The sequence below is a fragment of the Lissotriton vulgaris genome, chromosome 9 (genome assembly GCF_964263255.1).
Source record: "Lissotriton vulgaris chromosome 9, aLisVul1.2, whole genome shotgun sequence".
NCBI lineage: Eukaryota > Metazoa > Chordata > Amphibia > Caudata > Salamandridae > Lissotriton > Lissotriton vulgaris.
The window spans coordinates 936,013,371-936,030,841 of NC_141697.1; the positions used below are offsets into that span (position 1 = coordinate 936,013,371).

General features: G+C 43.8%; 1 protein-coding gene across 1 annotated transcript in view; it reads right to left on the reverse strand.

Moving 5' to 3' along the window:
* APEH (acylaminoacyl-peptide hydrolase) overlaps positions 1 to 17,471 on the reverse strand; it is an 883,124-nt gene that overhangs the window by 126,944 nt on the left and 738,709 nt on the right. The window contains exons 17-19 of the mRNA XM_086938781.1: positions 8,319 to 8,399; positions 6,670 to 6,758; positions 980 to 1,170 (exon numbers count right to left, since the gene is read on the reverse strand). Of these exons, the coding sequence (XP_086794907.1) occupies positions 980 to 1,170; positions 6,670 to 6,758; positions 8,319 to 8,399 (361 nt within the window). The remainder of the gene's footprint in view (positions 1 to 979; positions 1,171 to 6,669; positions 6,759 to 8,318; positions 8,400 to 17,471) is intronic.

A 17,471-nucleotide genomic window follows, 5' to 3' on the forward strand; every position in this document is an offset into this window, starting at 1 on the left:
TGCCTGCTTGTTGAATCTTATTTGAAAAGTACTTACTCTTCTTTTCTAGTATTAACTTTTTATAGGTACTCAGAGATTGAGAGTATAGCTTTTTGTCAGCTATTGAATAGCTGCTTCTCCAGCGCCTCTCTGCCTGTCTGCAGAGTTGTTTCTGTTTGCGTAAGGCATCACAGAACCAGGGCTCAGATTTCTTTACACGTTTGTTAGTTATGCTTTTTTCTGGTGCCAGTAAGTTTACAGCGGATTTCATCCAATTGGAGAAATTATCTGTGGCTCTATTTGTATCATATTTCAGGTCAGGTAGAGAGGAGGACAGAGTATTTTGCATCTGCTGGGGACCGATGTTCCTCCAGTTGCGTCCTCTGGTTGTCTTGAGGGGTGTGTGCGCCTTGAAGATATGATGGGTGGTAGTTATCGTGAACAGAATGGCTCTATGGTCTGACCATGGGATTGGCAGAATTTCTTCAATAGGAAGGTGTGGATTGGGAGTAAACCTATACTGAGATCGAAACTCAAATGTTGAAAAAACCAGCAGCAATTGTATGTAGGATAAACCAGTTCCGGCTGAAGATTTCAGTCCCACTGGGTCAATAAGAACTAAAATAAAAAAAATACAGAAAATGCTAAGATACAAAGAAATACAGAGGGAGGTTACCAACATGATTGTGATTAAAGAGGGCATGAGGGGTTTACCAGCTGTAATTACTGGAAGGGGTTCTCTGGCATGTGTGATGGGCTTTAATGACAGAGTCCTACACAACTGTAATTTTTGTTATCAGGGATTATCTTCGTGCCTTCTCTTGTGATGTGAAGTCTGCATTATGAGAAAAGGATCTCAAAGGTAAACTTTACTATCCTGAACTACCTTTCCTGCACTTTCAATTAGCCACCTTGAATTAACAAGCAGACATAGTCTAGGAGAAGGGCAAACTACAACCTTAAGCTATAGTAAAGTACCAATACGGAAATCCGCACTTACCAGTCAGGGATATCAGTTGATCCCATCATAGATGCCAGGTTTACAACTGGATTCCTGGCGGCACAGGCTTTGTACATTTCAGGGTATTGCCCAACTAGGTGACAAACCAAAAATCCACCATGGGACCCACCAGTCAGAGCCACGTTGTGTGGGTCTAGAGGCTCCTCCTTCAGCACTTGCTCCACTGCATACTACAAAAAAGACATATGAAAAAGGTATTGCAATTCATTTGTTGAGATGATTTAGAGTCGCCTGTGAGCCACTTAAACAATCTTTGTAATAAAATCACCCACCCGCCTGGAACTCATAATTACAGAGATCCCATTTTAAAGGTTTAAATATGATGAAAATAATGGGAAGACCCAAGTTCAATTCCCTTGTGGGGAGAATGACAGACGCAAAATGAATAACAACCCTACACAATTAAAGAACAAGGTACTTACCTTCGGTAGTGCCTTACTTTGTAGAGACTGTCTAGCCGCAGATTCCTTACCTTGGAATTATGCCCAGGTATCAGATTGGATCTGGAAATTCATCCTGAGCAGTACCCCTGGCGTTGTTCGTCTCAATCAATCAATCAATCAATCAATCAGGGGTTGGTGAAGCGCGCTACTCACCCGTGAGGGTCTCAAGGGGCTGAGGGGAGGGTAGGGCAGCTCCAGGTCAGTCGAAGAGCCAGGTCTTGAGATCTCGTCTGAATGAGTGCAGGTTAGGAGAGCTCCATATTCCTAATGGGAGAGAGTGCCATGCTGTGGCAGTGGTGTAGGAAAAAGCTCTTCCTCCTGATCTGGCTTGGCGGATGCGGGGGACCTCTGCCAGGGCGAGGTCCGCTGAAGGGAGGTTTCTTATGGGTGCGTGGAAACTTATTCTGTTGTTGAGGTAGCTGGGTCCGATGTTGTTGAGAGCCTTGTAGGCGTGTGTGAGTAGTTTGAAGGTGACCCTCTTCTCGACGGGGAGCCAGTGGAGTCCTCACAGGTGAGGGGTCATATGATCATGGCGAGGTGTCCCTAAGATTAGCCTGGCGGCTGCGTTCTGGATTGTTTGGAGTTTGTGTAGTAGAGATTTGTTGATTCCTGCATAGAGGGCGTTTCCGTAGTCTAGCCTGCTTGTGATGAGATAGTGGGTGACTGTCAGGGGGAATCCATTTGAAAGTCTTCTGTAGAGTCCATAGGCAGTTGAAACAGGTGGATCAGATGGCGTTGATTTGGCGGTTCATGGAGAGGGAGGAGTCTAGGATTATGCCGAGGTTACGTGCGTGGTCCGTGGGGGTGGGGGCCGAGGGCAGATGGCCACCATGAGTTGTTCCATGCGGGGGTGGGGTCTGAAGATGAGAATCTCTGTCTTCTCGGCGTTGCGTTTAAAACAGCTGTCCTTCATCTAGGTGGCGACGTTCTTCATTCTCTCTTGAAAGCTGAGTCTGGTATCTTCTGGGTTTCTGGTGAGGGATAGGATTAGTTGGGTGTCGTCGGCGTAGGATACGATGTTTAGTCCGTGTCGTCTGACTATGTTGGCGAGGGGGGCCATGTAGATGTTGAACAGGGTGAGGCTCAGGGAGGAACCTTGGGGGACTCCGCAGATTATGTCTGTGGGTTAGGAGAGAAAAGGAGGGAGCCTAAGTCTCAGTCCTGTTGGAGAGGAAAGAGCGGATCCAGTTGAGGGCGGTTTCCTGGATCCCTGCGTTGTGGAGTCTGGTGGGCAGTATGCTGTGCAAGAAGGTGTCCAAAGCCACAGAGAGGTCCAGAAGAATGAGGGCTGCGGTTTGGCCCTGGTCGAGCAGCATGCGTATGTCATCGGTGGCGGCGATTAGGGCTGTCTCGGTGCTGTGGTTGCTCCGGATGCCGGATTGGGAAGTGTCTAGGATGCAGTTGTCTTCGACAAAGGTTGTCAGTTGGGTGTTGAGGAGTCTCTCTGCTACTTTGGCCGCGAAGGGAAGGAGGGAGATGGGCAGGTAGTTCTTTAGGTCCATCGGGTCGGCCAAAGGCTTTTTGAGGAGGGGCTTGATTTCTGAGCGTTTCCAATCCGGGGGGTAGGTGCCAATGGACAGGGAGAAGTTGATGGTGCGGGCTAGCTCTGGAGCGATGGCCGAGAAGGCTCTGTGGAAGATATGAGGGGGCAGGGGTCCGTGGGGGCTCCTGAGTGAGTTTTCTTCATGATGGTGGTGATGAGATCGATGGAGGCGGGGGACCAGGTGGTTACGGTAGGCGTAGTGGAGATAGTGGTGGTGAGATTGGACGCATTCATAGGTTCGTTGAAGTTGACGTAGAGGGTCATGGTCTTATGACGGAAGAAAGCGCTTAGCTTGTTGCAGAGATCTTGGGAGGGGGTGATGTCTGAGGCTTTGAAGGTGGGTTTGTTGATATGAGTGATGATCTTGGAGAGTTCGCTGCTGTTCGTTGCGTAGGCGTTGATATTTTCGCTGATGAAAGTTCTTTTGGTGTCTCTTATCAGCTGGTGGTAATTCCTCATGGCGCTTCTATAGTCTGCGTGGTCTGCCGGGGTCTTCTGGTTCCTCCACGATTTCTCGAGGCGTCTACAGGTGCGTCTGGACTCGAGGAGTTCCACTGTGAACCAGGCGGCGGGTTTCGAAGGGCATATGGTGGTAGCTTGTCTCAGGGGAGCTAGTTTATCTGCGCAGCTGGTGATCCACCTGTGGAGTTCCGCTGCGGCTGCTTCAGTGTCGGTGAAGGAGGCGGGGGGTCCTGAAGGAGGGTGGAGTTGAGGAGTTCCATGGAGATCTTGCTCCAGCTTTGTCGAGGAGGGCGCGGAGCTATTCTGGGTGCGGCGGCGGACGAGAAAGTGAAATGGATACAGTGGTGATCGGTCCAGGTGTGCTGGGAGGTGTGGGTGACCCGGATATTAGATCCTACGGCAAAAATGGGATCAAGAGTGTGACCCGCCATGTGAGTGGGGGATTTTACCAGTTGCTTGAGTCCCAGGTTGGAGAGGTTCTCCACTAGAGCGTTTGAGTCGGGGTTCTGGTGGTTGTCGAGGTCCAAGTGGTGTCATACATGCTGGAAGTCATGGGCGTGGTGCATATAAAGGCACTACTCAAGCGTGCTGCTGTTAGTTTCTTTTCATGACTTTCCACAGCAGAAGTGCGGCACCACGAAGAACACCGACCACTGGTGTGGAAAACTAGAGCCCTGAAAGGGAAACAGCCTTGACCCTAGAAGGAAAATGCTACTTATCAGTATGCATCTGTTCTTGGCATGTAGAGCTGCAGATCCACACACTGTGCATATATCACTATTTGGTGTTGGGCCCGGATGTTTGCACTTGTTTTTGTCTTTGGAAAAGTCTTTGGAAGTCACGAGATAGGCGACTCCTCCTTTAGATCATAGTGCGCATGGGCATCGGCTCCATCCTCAGATTGTTGTTTTCGCCAGCAGGGAAATGATGGAGTTCTGTAAGAAACAGAAAAGATGCCCCTGTATGCTGTATCTAAATAAGATAATACAGGAACAGATAAAGGTAGCCGGGGAGGCGGGTGGGCGTGTGTGGATCTGCAGCTCTACAGCTCTACATGCCAAGAACAGATGCATACTGGTAAGCAGCATTTTCTGTTCGAGGCATATGAGCTGCAGATCAACACTATGCATAGATTGTATAGCAGTACACTTCCTTAGCGGCGACCACCAGTATCTATTGTAGTAGTTTGAAATAGTGTTTTGAGCACAGCCTGGCTAACACTAGCTTGTTGTTTTGTTTCCACATATACACAATAGGGCTTTGTGAATGTGTGCGGTGTAGACCATGTAGCTGCTTTGCAGATGTCATTTAAGGGAATGTTCCCTAAAAAGCCATTGAAGCCCCTATCTTTCTTGTAGAGTGGGCTTTAGGAGGAACAGATAAGGTATGTTTTGCTTTGTGATTGCAAGTATGCATTTAACAATCCACCTTGTTATCCCAGGTTTTGATATGGAGTTGCCCTTATGTGGTTGTGAGAAAGATACAAAAAGTTGTTTGGTCTTACGAAAAGGCTGTGTTCTTTCAATGTAATAAAGCAATGCTCTTTTAACATCTAGAGTATGAAGAGCTCTTTCTGCGACTGTCTATGGTTGCGAGAAGAACACTGGCAACTCTACAGACTGACTGAGGTGGAAGGGAGAAATAACCTTAGGGAGGAATTTCAGGTTGGTTCTGAGAACAACCTTATTGTGATGGATTTGTAAGAAAGGTTCCCGAATAGTTAGTGCTTTTAGCTCACTAACTCTTCTAAGAGAAGTGATGGCCACTAGGAAAGCAACTTTCCAAGTTAGAAACTGGAGCTCACATTTGTGTAGAGGTTCAAAGGGAGGACCCATTATTCTTGTGAGAACAATGTTGAAATTCCACACAGGTGAGGGTGGTACCCTGGGAGGAATTATCCTTTTGAGTCCTTCCATAAATGCTTTGATGGCAGGTACTCTGAAAAATTATGTCTATTTTGTAAATAGGCTGCTATGGCAGCGAGGTGTAACATAATAGATGTATAGGCTAAGTTACACTTATGGAGATGTAGTAGGTAACCTATGATGTGTTGTATAGACACATTTAGGGGATTGATGGTGTTGTTATGACAATATATGACAAATCGCTTCCACTTGGCTGCAAGCAGGCTCTAGTGGTGGGACGACTAGCCTCTTTATAATGCCCATACAGTCAGGGGGAAGGTTAAGGTAACCGAATTCTAAGACCTCAGGAGCCAGATTGCAAGGTTGAGCTGAGCTGGGTCTGGGTGTCTGAACTTTCCATGGTTCTGGGTTAGGCGGCGTGGGGAGAGGTGTAGTTTTTGGTGCGGAACTACGGACAGTTCCAGTAATGTGGTGTACCACGGTTGTCTGGCCCATGTTGGAGCAACTAGGACAAGGGTAAGTGAATGTTGGATGGGTGTGGATATCTGGTAGCGAAGCTTGGGCATTTGGCATTTTTGTGTGTGGTGAAGAGGTCTATGTCTGGTTGGCCCCACATTTGGAAAAATGGTTGAAGAACTTGCGGATTAATTTCCCACTCATGAATCTGTTGCGTTTGACGGCTTAACAGATCGGCTATGTTGTTCTGGACTCCCTGGACATGTTGGGCTATGAGAAAAATGTTCTGAGGTATAGCCCATCTCCATATGCTTTGTGCTAATTGGGAGAGCTGTAAGGAATGTGTCCCGCCTTGTTTCTGTATGTAGTACATGGCTGTCATGTTGTCCGTGTGGACTAGGACAACCTTGCACAATATTAGTTTTTGGAATGCCTTTAGGGCTAGGAAAATGGCTAGTAACTCCAGGTGGTTGACGTGGAATAACTTTTGTTGAGGAGTCCAACTGCCCTGCATGGTGTGATGTAATAGATGAGCTCCCCAGTCGGAGAGCAATGCATCCGCTGTTAACACAATCTGTGGAACCGGCTCCAGGAACTGTCACCCTTTGGAAAGGTTTTAGGTTGCAAACCAAATTCAAATGGACACTTCAAGCAAAGTAGAGAGCAATTCTTATTTTAGGCTTAAGATATGATATGCAGTTAGTGCTCTCTGCCAGCACCTCATGACACATGAATGACTGCTTGATACATACACTACTGAGCCTCCCATCTGTTATAGGTGCTAAAGATAAAATGCCACATGTGGGTAAGTGCCCAAAGAACTACTGATGGTCATGGGACATTTTCTAAGCAAAAGATGCAATACATTTTCCTGCAACATGCTACACTAGTATTGCTTACCTGTACATCCTTAACATCCTGGTCTCCTACATTGCCTGGAAGAGAGAAGACGCAGTCCTGTCCGAATCCCAGAGACCCTCTGTAGTTCACTAAATTGAGACAAAATGATATTTAAGAACTGATAAGCCACTCTGTGAACAAACCCATAAACAAAGTGACATCTACCCACACACTAGTAGAACACTGGTGCATGTATTAAAAAATGAAAGTAAAGAGTGGCCAATCAATTGGAGAAGGGGATACAAGAACCTAGTATTATTTAAAACTCCACTGGATACAGCTTTGGGAAATTCCTTTTGTTAGAGAATTCTGCTCTGCCATTAGACACCACCCATAACTTCACAGAAATATAAAATAAGATTTTAATGTTGCTCACTAAGTACTAATTCCGTCACTTAATAGGAGTTAATTTATGTTTCACTCCTTCTGGGAGGCTGGTGAATGTGCTTACTTCAGCTCAAAATATATTTGTCCAAACTTATTCCCAAGACTTTTTTCCCCCATCTCAAATCATTACTTCTATGTCTAAGAGTACCTGTCACTGAAAATCATGTTGGTCTTAAAATGGGTTTATTACCATTAGTATTTGAAAATCTGTAAAGTACTTTATTCATCAATTTTTTTCCTTCTGCAAATTCATAACTAAAATCTTTAGCTCTACCTCAATGAACTTGTAGTTAAAGCAATTTTGAGAGCCTGCCCGCGAACCATTTCCAATTTATCTTTATCATTCTGGTTATATGATCTCCAGATCTGCACACATTTCAGACTTTTCTTACATTTCGGTTGTATTTTTTCCGCTGGTTATATATTTCCATAAATACTACAATACATTCCTTGTTTTCTACATGAACTTGTCACATTGCTTAGTCACTATGAACTCTTTCAATAGGATAACAACATGACCCAATAGTGGGTACTAACCAGCCTGCCTGACTTCCATTACAGTAGTGCTCTTCAGAATGTCTGTCTCTTTGGTACAAAACTTCGCACTTAACTGCACGGAACCTAAGCGGTCACCTGTAGCTCTACCTTCCAGCTTTTTAAAATCCTCCATCTTTCAACATTTTCTGAAGTATGACCCATTTGAAAGCTCTTGGTATTGCCTCCCAATAGTAACCATGCTTGACATGTCCTTAGCACAGTAGCTTCTGAGTACATTAAAGAACATTGCTTCTAAAAACGATCTATGTGTCACACTGGATATCTAGCTTTTTACTGAGATTCAACTTATTTCCCTGGAACTCTGTTAGCACTAACCCAGGATGTGTCCTCATATATTTACCACTCCATGTTTGGCATTGTGTCAAAGAAAATCACATGAAAGTAGTTATTTGAAATGTAGATCACAACGAAATGTCAGGTCTTTGACAGAGTCTGCAAACCATTACAGGGTACATCCTAAACTTGAAGATCACATTTTACAAATTGAAAAGCTTGCTGGTTTACACTTAGAAGGGATATAGAAGCGGGAAGCAAGTTACATGGAGGGAATAAAGTACAATATTGGTGCACAAAATAGTTCCCCACTTTGCAATGAAGTACACCCAGCACCTTGACTGTTAATCAGCATTGATTTTTGCAAGGTCAAGATCTTCAGGTGCAGGTCTCCTGTGTTTGGTGTATGCAGCATACGTCTGAACACTCACCTAGAAGCACTGCAAAACCTATTCTGCAAAGTACAGCTGGAAATAACATCCACTCTGCCACATACGCTGAGTAAGGTCCCCCTGAAAGACAGAAAGAGAAACATCTAGTAACAAAGGCAGGTTGTTAGGGGCTGCTTGCTAAGAACCAGAAAATCAAACATATAAAGAATACATTTCAAAAGTATTCGAGGGCTGTGCTATTCACTTCAGGTTGATTATTACAGCAAACAGATGGGTAATGACCATGTTACAAAAAACCCTGACAAGTATACACACATTCTTTTTCACCGACCAGCTTTTGGCAGTTCCAGAATAACAAAACAAAAAGATGGAATTTATTTCTAGGAAAGGTGGCAACCCTACTGGAGAAGCTGTGGATCTACCTAGCACCCGGACGTATACATGCCTGTTCAGAGAGGGAAGGAGAGTGCCTAGCATTGCAGGAGGAGAGACTGTCAAGGAAGGAAGCCCTGATGAAACTCCGGTGAATGGGACACCCAGAAGAAGCAGACTATCCAGTGGGAGCATCATTGGATTGACCTGTGGAGCATGAAGTCATCCAGTCTCCCTAAGCATGGTTCAGGAGGTGAACTGCAATAAGAAGTTTAACTACATAATGCAGTGCCAACCAACACTTCCACAGTCAGAGGACTGGTGCTGCCAGCCTGTGACACAACCCATCTCCATCGAAGTTTGCCCCTGTCCAGATGCCCTAACCTGCCAGGGACGTCTGGCACGGGGGCCCCACCCGCCACGGACACCTCTTCTGAAGGCCACATCTACCGAAGGCCAGCCCTTAACGGTCCCACCTGGAAGCAGACTCCTGAAGAGGTCTGCACGTGAGAAGCAGGACCACATCTGTGGATAAAGAGATATCATCAAAGACGCTGACCAGTGTTTGAAGCAACATAGTCCAATCAGTGCCTCCCAGGATAAGATCATCATGCACCAGGCAACAGTGAGACACGCCTCCAGAGACTGAGAGATTGCAAACACAAGCAAAGACAAAGAGGATTTCTACTCATCAGTAAATCTTTGTTGGGCTAAAGAACGTTATCAACGGATCCACCAGTTGCTATGGGGCAACAGCTTAGTAAAACTTGCACCTGGGCCTAATTTCGCTTAAACTCACTATTTACTAGGTAGGAGGTCACCAGATTGAGTGGGTGGAGGGTTTGTGCAGGGTAAGAATATTTAACCTGAAATCTGATACCTATATAATTGTGTAGTATATCGTTCTGCAGAGATAATAAATGTAATTTCTTTGGTTATAAAATACTGGGCTGAACAAGGATGTATTAGGCCTGTTGATTGTTGAGTTTAGAGTCTTGGTTCCCCCACACTACCTCTATGAGACTCGAGTGTGCGTCCTCGCTATCATAAAAGACAAGCTCAGAAAGGAGTACTTGGCTTAATTTGAAGAGCAACGGTAAGATGGACTACTCTGTAAACCAGTGGCAAACAACCTCAACCACCAGGAGAAGGGTCTCTAGTGGTTAAATACCGCCTAGTAGCTTGCCTTACTGCTGGCTAGAATATTACTTTTCAGTGTAAGCATTGTAGACAGTAATACTGCCCCCATTAATGTGTGTGCTGGAATGGATTCAAAGTATTTCATAAATGGGTTCATATGTGTCCAACCTTAGGGTTAGTAGTTTGGAGGCTACCCGATGTACCACTTTGAAACCAACCAGCATTGGTAAATGTTGTGCATTGATGTAAATTAAATTGTGTGTGGTTATGGACACACAGAAACATTGAAAATATGTGTCCTGTAAATGTACAGAGCATACCCTATGCAGGACTGAACTGCAGTTAGTAGTTTGACCACATTAAGAAATTTCAAGTTCTCGGGTAGGAATGCAGGGTTGAGGGGACGTCTTCTGACTGTAAAGATTCAAAATGGGACTGAGTCAACACATTTTGTTCATGATCCAAAAGAAGAGTCAAGGACCATCACTAGCATAATGGGTGTGATTGGTCCTAAAGCCTCCAACAGGAAGACACATTTTGACATAGCTTCAGAAGTTGAAGAACTTAGCCACAGTAGAGAATGGAGTGATACGAGACAAACTGGGGTAGTAAAGAAAACACTTTTCACTGCATGTGGGTGGTGTGTACCACTAGGGGTGGAAATAGGGCTATGCCCGATAAAGGGAAAATCTTCTGGGACTTTTTGATCTTGGCTGAGACCAGAAGAACAGGATAGTCTTCAATCTAAATAAACATTTCTTGGCCTGCAAGAAAAAGGGTCATCAGGACAAGTATGAGCACTTGCCTTGAAAGATTTGGAAAGCACTGTCTGATTCACAAGAAGTTGGAGGTCTGGATAATATATTGTGGGTGGAAGTTTGATTTTTCTGTGAACCTCCCCTGTCTTGCAACACTACAGCACACCAATCACTTAGATCAAAATGGTTTGTCTCAACAAACAAAGTTTATAACTTTCTTTTGAGTCTTTTCTTTCAAGGCTGGAGAATCAGTAATGGTTAGCATCGCATAGAGAAACCATTGCAGGATGGGGCCTCACTCTGATCCCTGGATATCAGTAGTTTCAGCTCTGCTACCTCAAAGCCAAACACAAGCATGATTTGTACTCCTTTTGAAAATCTTTCAGTAACAGATAGGCCTACTGATCAAACGGATGGCACAGGTGCCACCTAACCGGAACCCCTACGGACACAGGCAGAAGCACCTTTGAAATGACTACACAGTATGCCCTTCTAAGAAAGGGTGGACAGATTTCAAAGAGATAAACTTGATAAGGCAGAAACATAGGAGGACTACAATTCTCCTTAGCAACTTTGGAAAAGCAGCCAGTAACTTGCACAATAAAACAGCGAACGCACACCTTTTTAAAAGTGTGTTGCATTTTTATTTGACAAACTGATTCTTCAGAGAGATATCAAATATACAGCGGGCTGCTTGGCATGCAGAGCAGTTGGTGGACGGTCACATATTTCAGGAATAATTGCCACAGCTCTTGATGCCATAAACATACCTGGGTCCCCACAGTTTGTCCGGCTCCTCCCCTAAAAATATATTTGTTTTTCAATTGGAAGATTAATTTACCGCATGTTTTTATATATTTCAGTTTTTGGGGTTTCAGTCAATAAGTACCATTGACTGCATAATTTAACATCAACCATTGATCTATCTGCTTCATCAATATCAAACAAACGTTGCAGCACAATGGAACAAAATGTTGACAAGTGTACTACCACTCGAGCAGTGTTGTCATCCATCTCATGGCTTTAAATTGTGAAGGAGTGACAATGTCTAGTACACACATCATTATGCCTTCATAATTTAAAGCCATGAGATTTATATACACCAGTGTGCAACTGATTAAATCTCTCCCTCTAACGTGACAGGAGGTTTAGATTCTATTAAAGACATGTAGGCGTATCTGTAGAGATTTACAGGACAGAAGGTTTGTCATAATCAAGCCACCAGTCTTGTAATAGAATGCAGGATTGAGTTGGTCGTTTTTCACTCACCACAGCAGACAGGAACAGGCTGCAGTCTGCCGGGTTCAGTTGGCTAGGCCCTAGAGTTGCAGGCGCAGGCAGGTCTTTGCAGCAGGCAAGAGCCAACCAGAATGAGCGACGTCTAGCATGGACCTCGGCAGCCGCAGTTGCGAGAAGGAGACCAACAAGCTGGTCTAAACATTAACACAAACATGGTGGGGGACCAGGGCGCTGTCAGGCACAGGCCAGGACCCACATGAAAACAAGCTTCAGCAGTGACTCAGTCTCATGTTATTCAGGACCTGCCTGTCCAAGAAAGACTACCAACTGCGAAGTGTGTAGGCAGGCTTACAAATGTTGCCCACGTATCTGAACTTGCTCTAAATCCATGTTTTAAACCAATAAAGTTTCTTGGTTAGCTTTGGGGTGGATTCAGATTCACGCTGCAGGAATACCTCGGCCACACATTGGCCTAGTATTCCTGCAACGCTGCTTGCATTGCCTGCTCTTAAAATCGGGAAAAAGTCCATCCCGTCAGAGTCTCTCAGAAATCTAGGGAGCACTTCTAAAAGCAGCTAAAACCCAGATGAAACTGAATGTCTGGCCATCCTATTCTAATATTGAGATAAGTATGACTCGTTCCTATCAGACGGGGATTGATTTTCCAAACTGCCTTCATGTCCCAGGCTCAATTCACCCCTGCCATTGGTCGTACTTACTGCAAATGAACATCCTTGTTTGAAAAGACCTCAGTCGAATCATCCACAGCATTGAAGGAGTCCCGCCGCACTACTGGAGCCAGGCACAACAGGAGGCCTGTGCCAAGTGCTGGCTGAAGGGAGGAGATTTCCTGTCTAGTAGAGTGGGCTGAATGCAGAGAGCTAGGGCTGGAGATTGGGAGGGGGCATTAAGAACAGATTGGGAATCACCATTTAGTTTCTGGTAACCTCAAACTCTGGGATAATTTTGCCACTGAGGATAAGACCAGAGGAAGGAGCACATCATTTTGCAGCAAATCTGGGATTGAGAAGCCTGGCAAATGTATTCCGATTGGCTAAGCCTCAATCCCCAATAGACTGGTTTCCAGTTAAAAAAACTCTGAAGGATTTACTCTAGGGACAGAACCTGCTGAAATCGAACTAGCAGATTACAGCTCAACGAAGAATCTCTGCTTGAGCTGGAAAGAGTGGCGACTCCGTTATTATCTTGAACTTTTGCTTCATCATTTTGTTCCAAAGCTGGTTGTCAGTACTTGCAGACCCAGAGAGCTAAATGGGTGAAGGTCCAGCCAGCAAATGTTTGCCCCTAGTGGAAATTTGTGAGGCTGGAGGTACAGAAGTTTTTGCTTGCCTGGACAACATCCACTTGATCACTCAGAACATTGCACTTCTTTCTGAAACAGAAAGCAGAGCTTTGGGAAGCCTCTTATAACTGTGAACCATGGAATAGAATCTGACAAGTCAGTCCTTAAAATTTCAAGACTTTTCATCAAGGTATTAAAACGAGCACAGCATGTGCAAATACTCCTGGAGGAACAGGACATCCCGACAGATAACCCAGAAAAATATAATCATGGCGGTTTCACTTTAGGAGTTACTTCCGCTCCTTGCTTTTTGCTAGGAAGTTCAAATGCTACAGTGTAATTGCCTAACTATGGTGTTTGACTTCCTACTGCCTTTTCTAGGTACAGTTTGCTAGTTTGCCCTGATAAAGACATTTAATTTCCAAAAAGGTTTTGCAAGTCTTAAGGCTAAAAACGTCCAACAGGACCAAGCACCAACATTCATGTAGCTGCTGTAACTCTCAGATTGGTCTCAAATAGTGCCCATGTCCCAGTCAATTGCATGGAAGACGTGAATAATAATTTTCTCAGTTCTTAATGCTTTCCATAGTTGATACTGAACACCTTTTTACAATTGTTGCCTAAAGGGAATATTTGGCTTTCATACCGACATTTGACTAACATTTTTCTGAAACTGCCATACATGCCTCACAACATGTTTGATCTGCGTAGACTTATTTCTTAGTAATTATCATTTAGGGTTAGAACACATTTAATGTTGTTAATATGGCCTTGCAATGCTATTGATAATTGGGTACCTCAACACCCTAGCTGTGTTGCCTGAGAAAGATAGTGTGGTTCATACGTGCACCTTTTGTGTATGTGCTTTGGTCATATATTATAGAGGCTAGAGGTGTGCAATGTGTGTAGCCAGGTGTTTTTCTGTTTTTACTTGTGCACTCCGGGAGGGCTCGTGGATGCATTGCCTAGCTTGAAGTATGTGTCTGAGGTAATTAAGAGTGTGATGTTCTTAGGATGAAAGTCCTTTGTGAGGTTTTATGAAGTGGTGCTGCCGTGCACTTGTACATTTTACAGTCTTATGCATTTCCTCCCACTAAGATTGACAATCATGTGAATCCCCAGAGTGGTCGCCTATTTTCAAAAGTTTGAGGCATCAGACAACTGTTAAATCTACCCGGCAATGTGGATACTGATAATGGTGCCAATATAATCTGCAGTAGGAGTGGTTGCCTACCGGGTGTCATGTGTAAAGCTTTGTTCAGTCTCTCATGCCTGGGTCATTTGACGTAATGGCCTCTGGGCAATGTATGGAGGGTGTCTTCTGATTGGGAGGAGAGAAAGGACCGGTGGGTGCTGCAGTCCACAAGTCTTCTTGTGACAGTGCTGTTGAATTGTAATCTTCAGTATGCAGGCCTGATGACTTTTTGTATAAACCAGCACCCACTCATACATGACCTGTCTTCCTCCTGCGAAACCAGGTAACCATGCCACAGGGAAACCAACCCCTATCCCATTTCCAACAACCCCCAGCGAAATGGCTGTGGATCTACCTAAGCCAGCCTAAACTAGTCACGGGAAGTTAAAGGACTGCATATTAGTATGCCAAAGTTAAGAGGTCATCAAAAAGGAAACACATTCTTTTGTGACTGGAGAGGGCAAAAGTAACTAGTCACCAGGGGAGTACAAGCATCAAATTTCTATTCAGTAATTTGTTTAACTTTCACCACATTACCGAGGATATTCTCTACACCAGCGTGTGGCAAGAAGACACTAAAGAGCCAGGTGTGGAAAATTTAACACACTGCTCCAAACTGAGCCTACATGCAGGTTTGGTTCACTGCCAACAAACTGAGCCTAATTCTTGGAAACCAGATGAACTGGCTTCCTTGTTGGAGCAATAAACAGAGTAAAGTCCCTACCTGTTTGGAGTAGTGACCTGAATCACACAGCAGAAACCCATAGCCCAGGTGGCAGGAATAACTGTTGTGGAGGACACTATAACAGTGAGAGACTGCCCAGGAGTCACAAGGCCGCCCCAACCGTCTCCAATGGAACATCTGTCATGAGGAGCTGCTGCTTCATCTTCATTGTCCAGAAAGGTGAGACGATTTTCTCCTTACTATTCCCCAAAGCCTCACAGATGTCTTATTCGGAGTACACAGTATCCATTTGACTGGAGTATAGGATCTTGGGTAGATGGTGGGCTAATGCGTTATGTGCTGTTGCGCGGCTTTGTGAACAGTGGCATGCGTTTATGAGCTTAGAGAGTATAGTACCATTGATCTGTTCTGTCTAATGTGTTTTGTTGGAACGTATGACTGTCTATTATCGTGGTGTGTACTGTTGTGAACTCATTAACACCCAACTATATAGAATAACTGAACTGTGTTAGTTATGTGGCCAGTGTCCTGCATAATTATTTTTTCCTATGATCTTTTATACTTAGGTATGCTGCTCCGTCCAATGTTTATTATCATGTTTTGTTGTGAGCTCGCTAGCTGGCTGATACACAAATATCTGGAGTAGCTAGGCACTGCAGACTGGGTGTGAAGAATACTCCCTAATGCATTATGAAGAATAGAATCAATGAGCAAAACACGGTACATCCTGTTAGCCTCACAAGTATAGGGCTGCATCCCAATTCATAAACAGGATTCAATCACCACCAATGCCCAGTGTATTTGCTAAGAATTACAAAACTAAAGGTATACACTCAAAATATCGAGTTTTTAATATCGATTTGCATTAATATCGATTAAAAAATATAGAATGGATACAATATTGACTGGACAGAATATAGACTACATAAATATCGAATAGGATAGCATTAATATCGAATCAAAAATATAGAATGGACATAATATCGAATGGACAGAATATAGACATCAAACATTTAGGGGCCCATTAGGATGTCGGGGGGGATTGCCACCGCCACCCTGGCGGAGGCAATCCGCCCGACATCCTTCCCTGCATTCCCCCCCGCCATATTACGATGGCGGAGGGGACCGCAGCGGTGAGAAAGACCGCCCGCCTGTTTACCGCCCCGGTCGCTTAGCGGCTGGGGCGGAAAAGGGAGAACATGGTGGCGGTGTCTATCATACACCGCCAGCCATATTAGAATAGGCATTTGTCAATGCCTTTCCGTGGCGGCAATGCCGCCACGGAAAGGCATGCAGTGTTCACTCTGGGGGGCCCCTGTGGGCCCCCAGAGTGACGGGCAAAGGGGGGTGGCAAAAGGGGGGTACCTGTGGTACCCCCCTGCATTTGCATAATCGCAGCGGCAGGCACCGCGTGGTGCCTGCCGCCTCGGTTATGCAAATGCGTGCATTTGTTTTGAACATTGTGGCGGGCGGTGCAGTGAGCACCGCCCGCCACAATATTAAATTGAGGAATGTGCCCGCCACTGTGGCGGGCGCATCCTAATGCCATTGTCGGGACCCCCGCCATTTAGGCGGGCGGTCCCGATCTCCGTTAGGGTGGCGGGAGGACTGTTTCCGCCTGCCATCCTAATGGACCCCTATGAATGGACAGAATATAGACAACAAAAATATAGAATGGACAGACTATAGACTACAAAAATATAGAATGGACAGAATATAGACTACAAAAATATCGAATTTGAGGTAAGTAAATTAATATCAATTTTTAAAGTGTATTTTATGTTAGTATATGTTTGAAAAGTGTATATTTCTTTTATTATTTATATTAATTAATTTTTTTATTTAATTTTTGCATAATATAATTCTGTAGCGGGTTGTGGGTTTATAGGGGAATAGGGTGGGAAGTAATTTAATTATAATTCATTAAATATCTTTATTTATTGATTGATATTTATTTTGAATTAATTGTTAATTATTAATTGTATAATTAAAATATAATTGGTAATTAATTTTAATTAATTGATTAATTGATAATTATGTTAATTTATGTAATTTATTTTCTGTAGCGGGTTGCGGGTTTATAGGGGAATAGGGTGGGAAGTAATTGAAATATAATTAATTAAATATGTTAATTTATTTATAGTTTTTTTGTATTAATTGTTAATTAATTATTAATTGGTAATTAATTAAAATATAATTTGTAATTAATTAAAATATAATTGGTAATTAATTTTTAATTAATTGATTAATTGATCAATATGTAAATTTTAGTAATTTATTTTCTGTAGCGGGTTGTGGGTTTATAGGGGAATAGGGTGGGAAGTAACTTAATTATAATTAATAAAATATGTTAATTTATTTATTGGTATTTATTTTGAATTAATTATTAATTATTAATTGGTAATTCTTTAAAATATAATTGGTAATTAATTTTAATTAATTGATAAATATGTTAATTTTAGTAATTTATTTTCTGTAGCGGGTTGTGGGTTTATAGGGG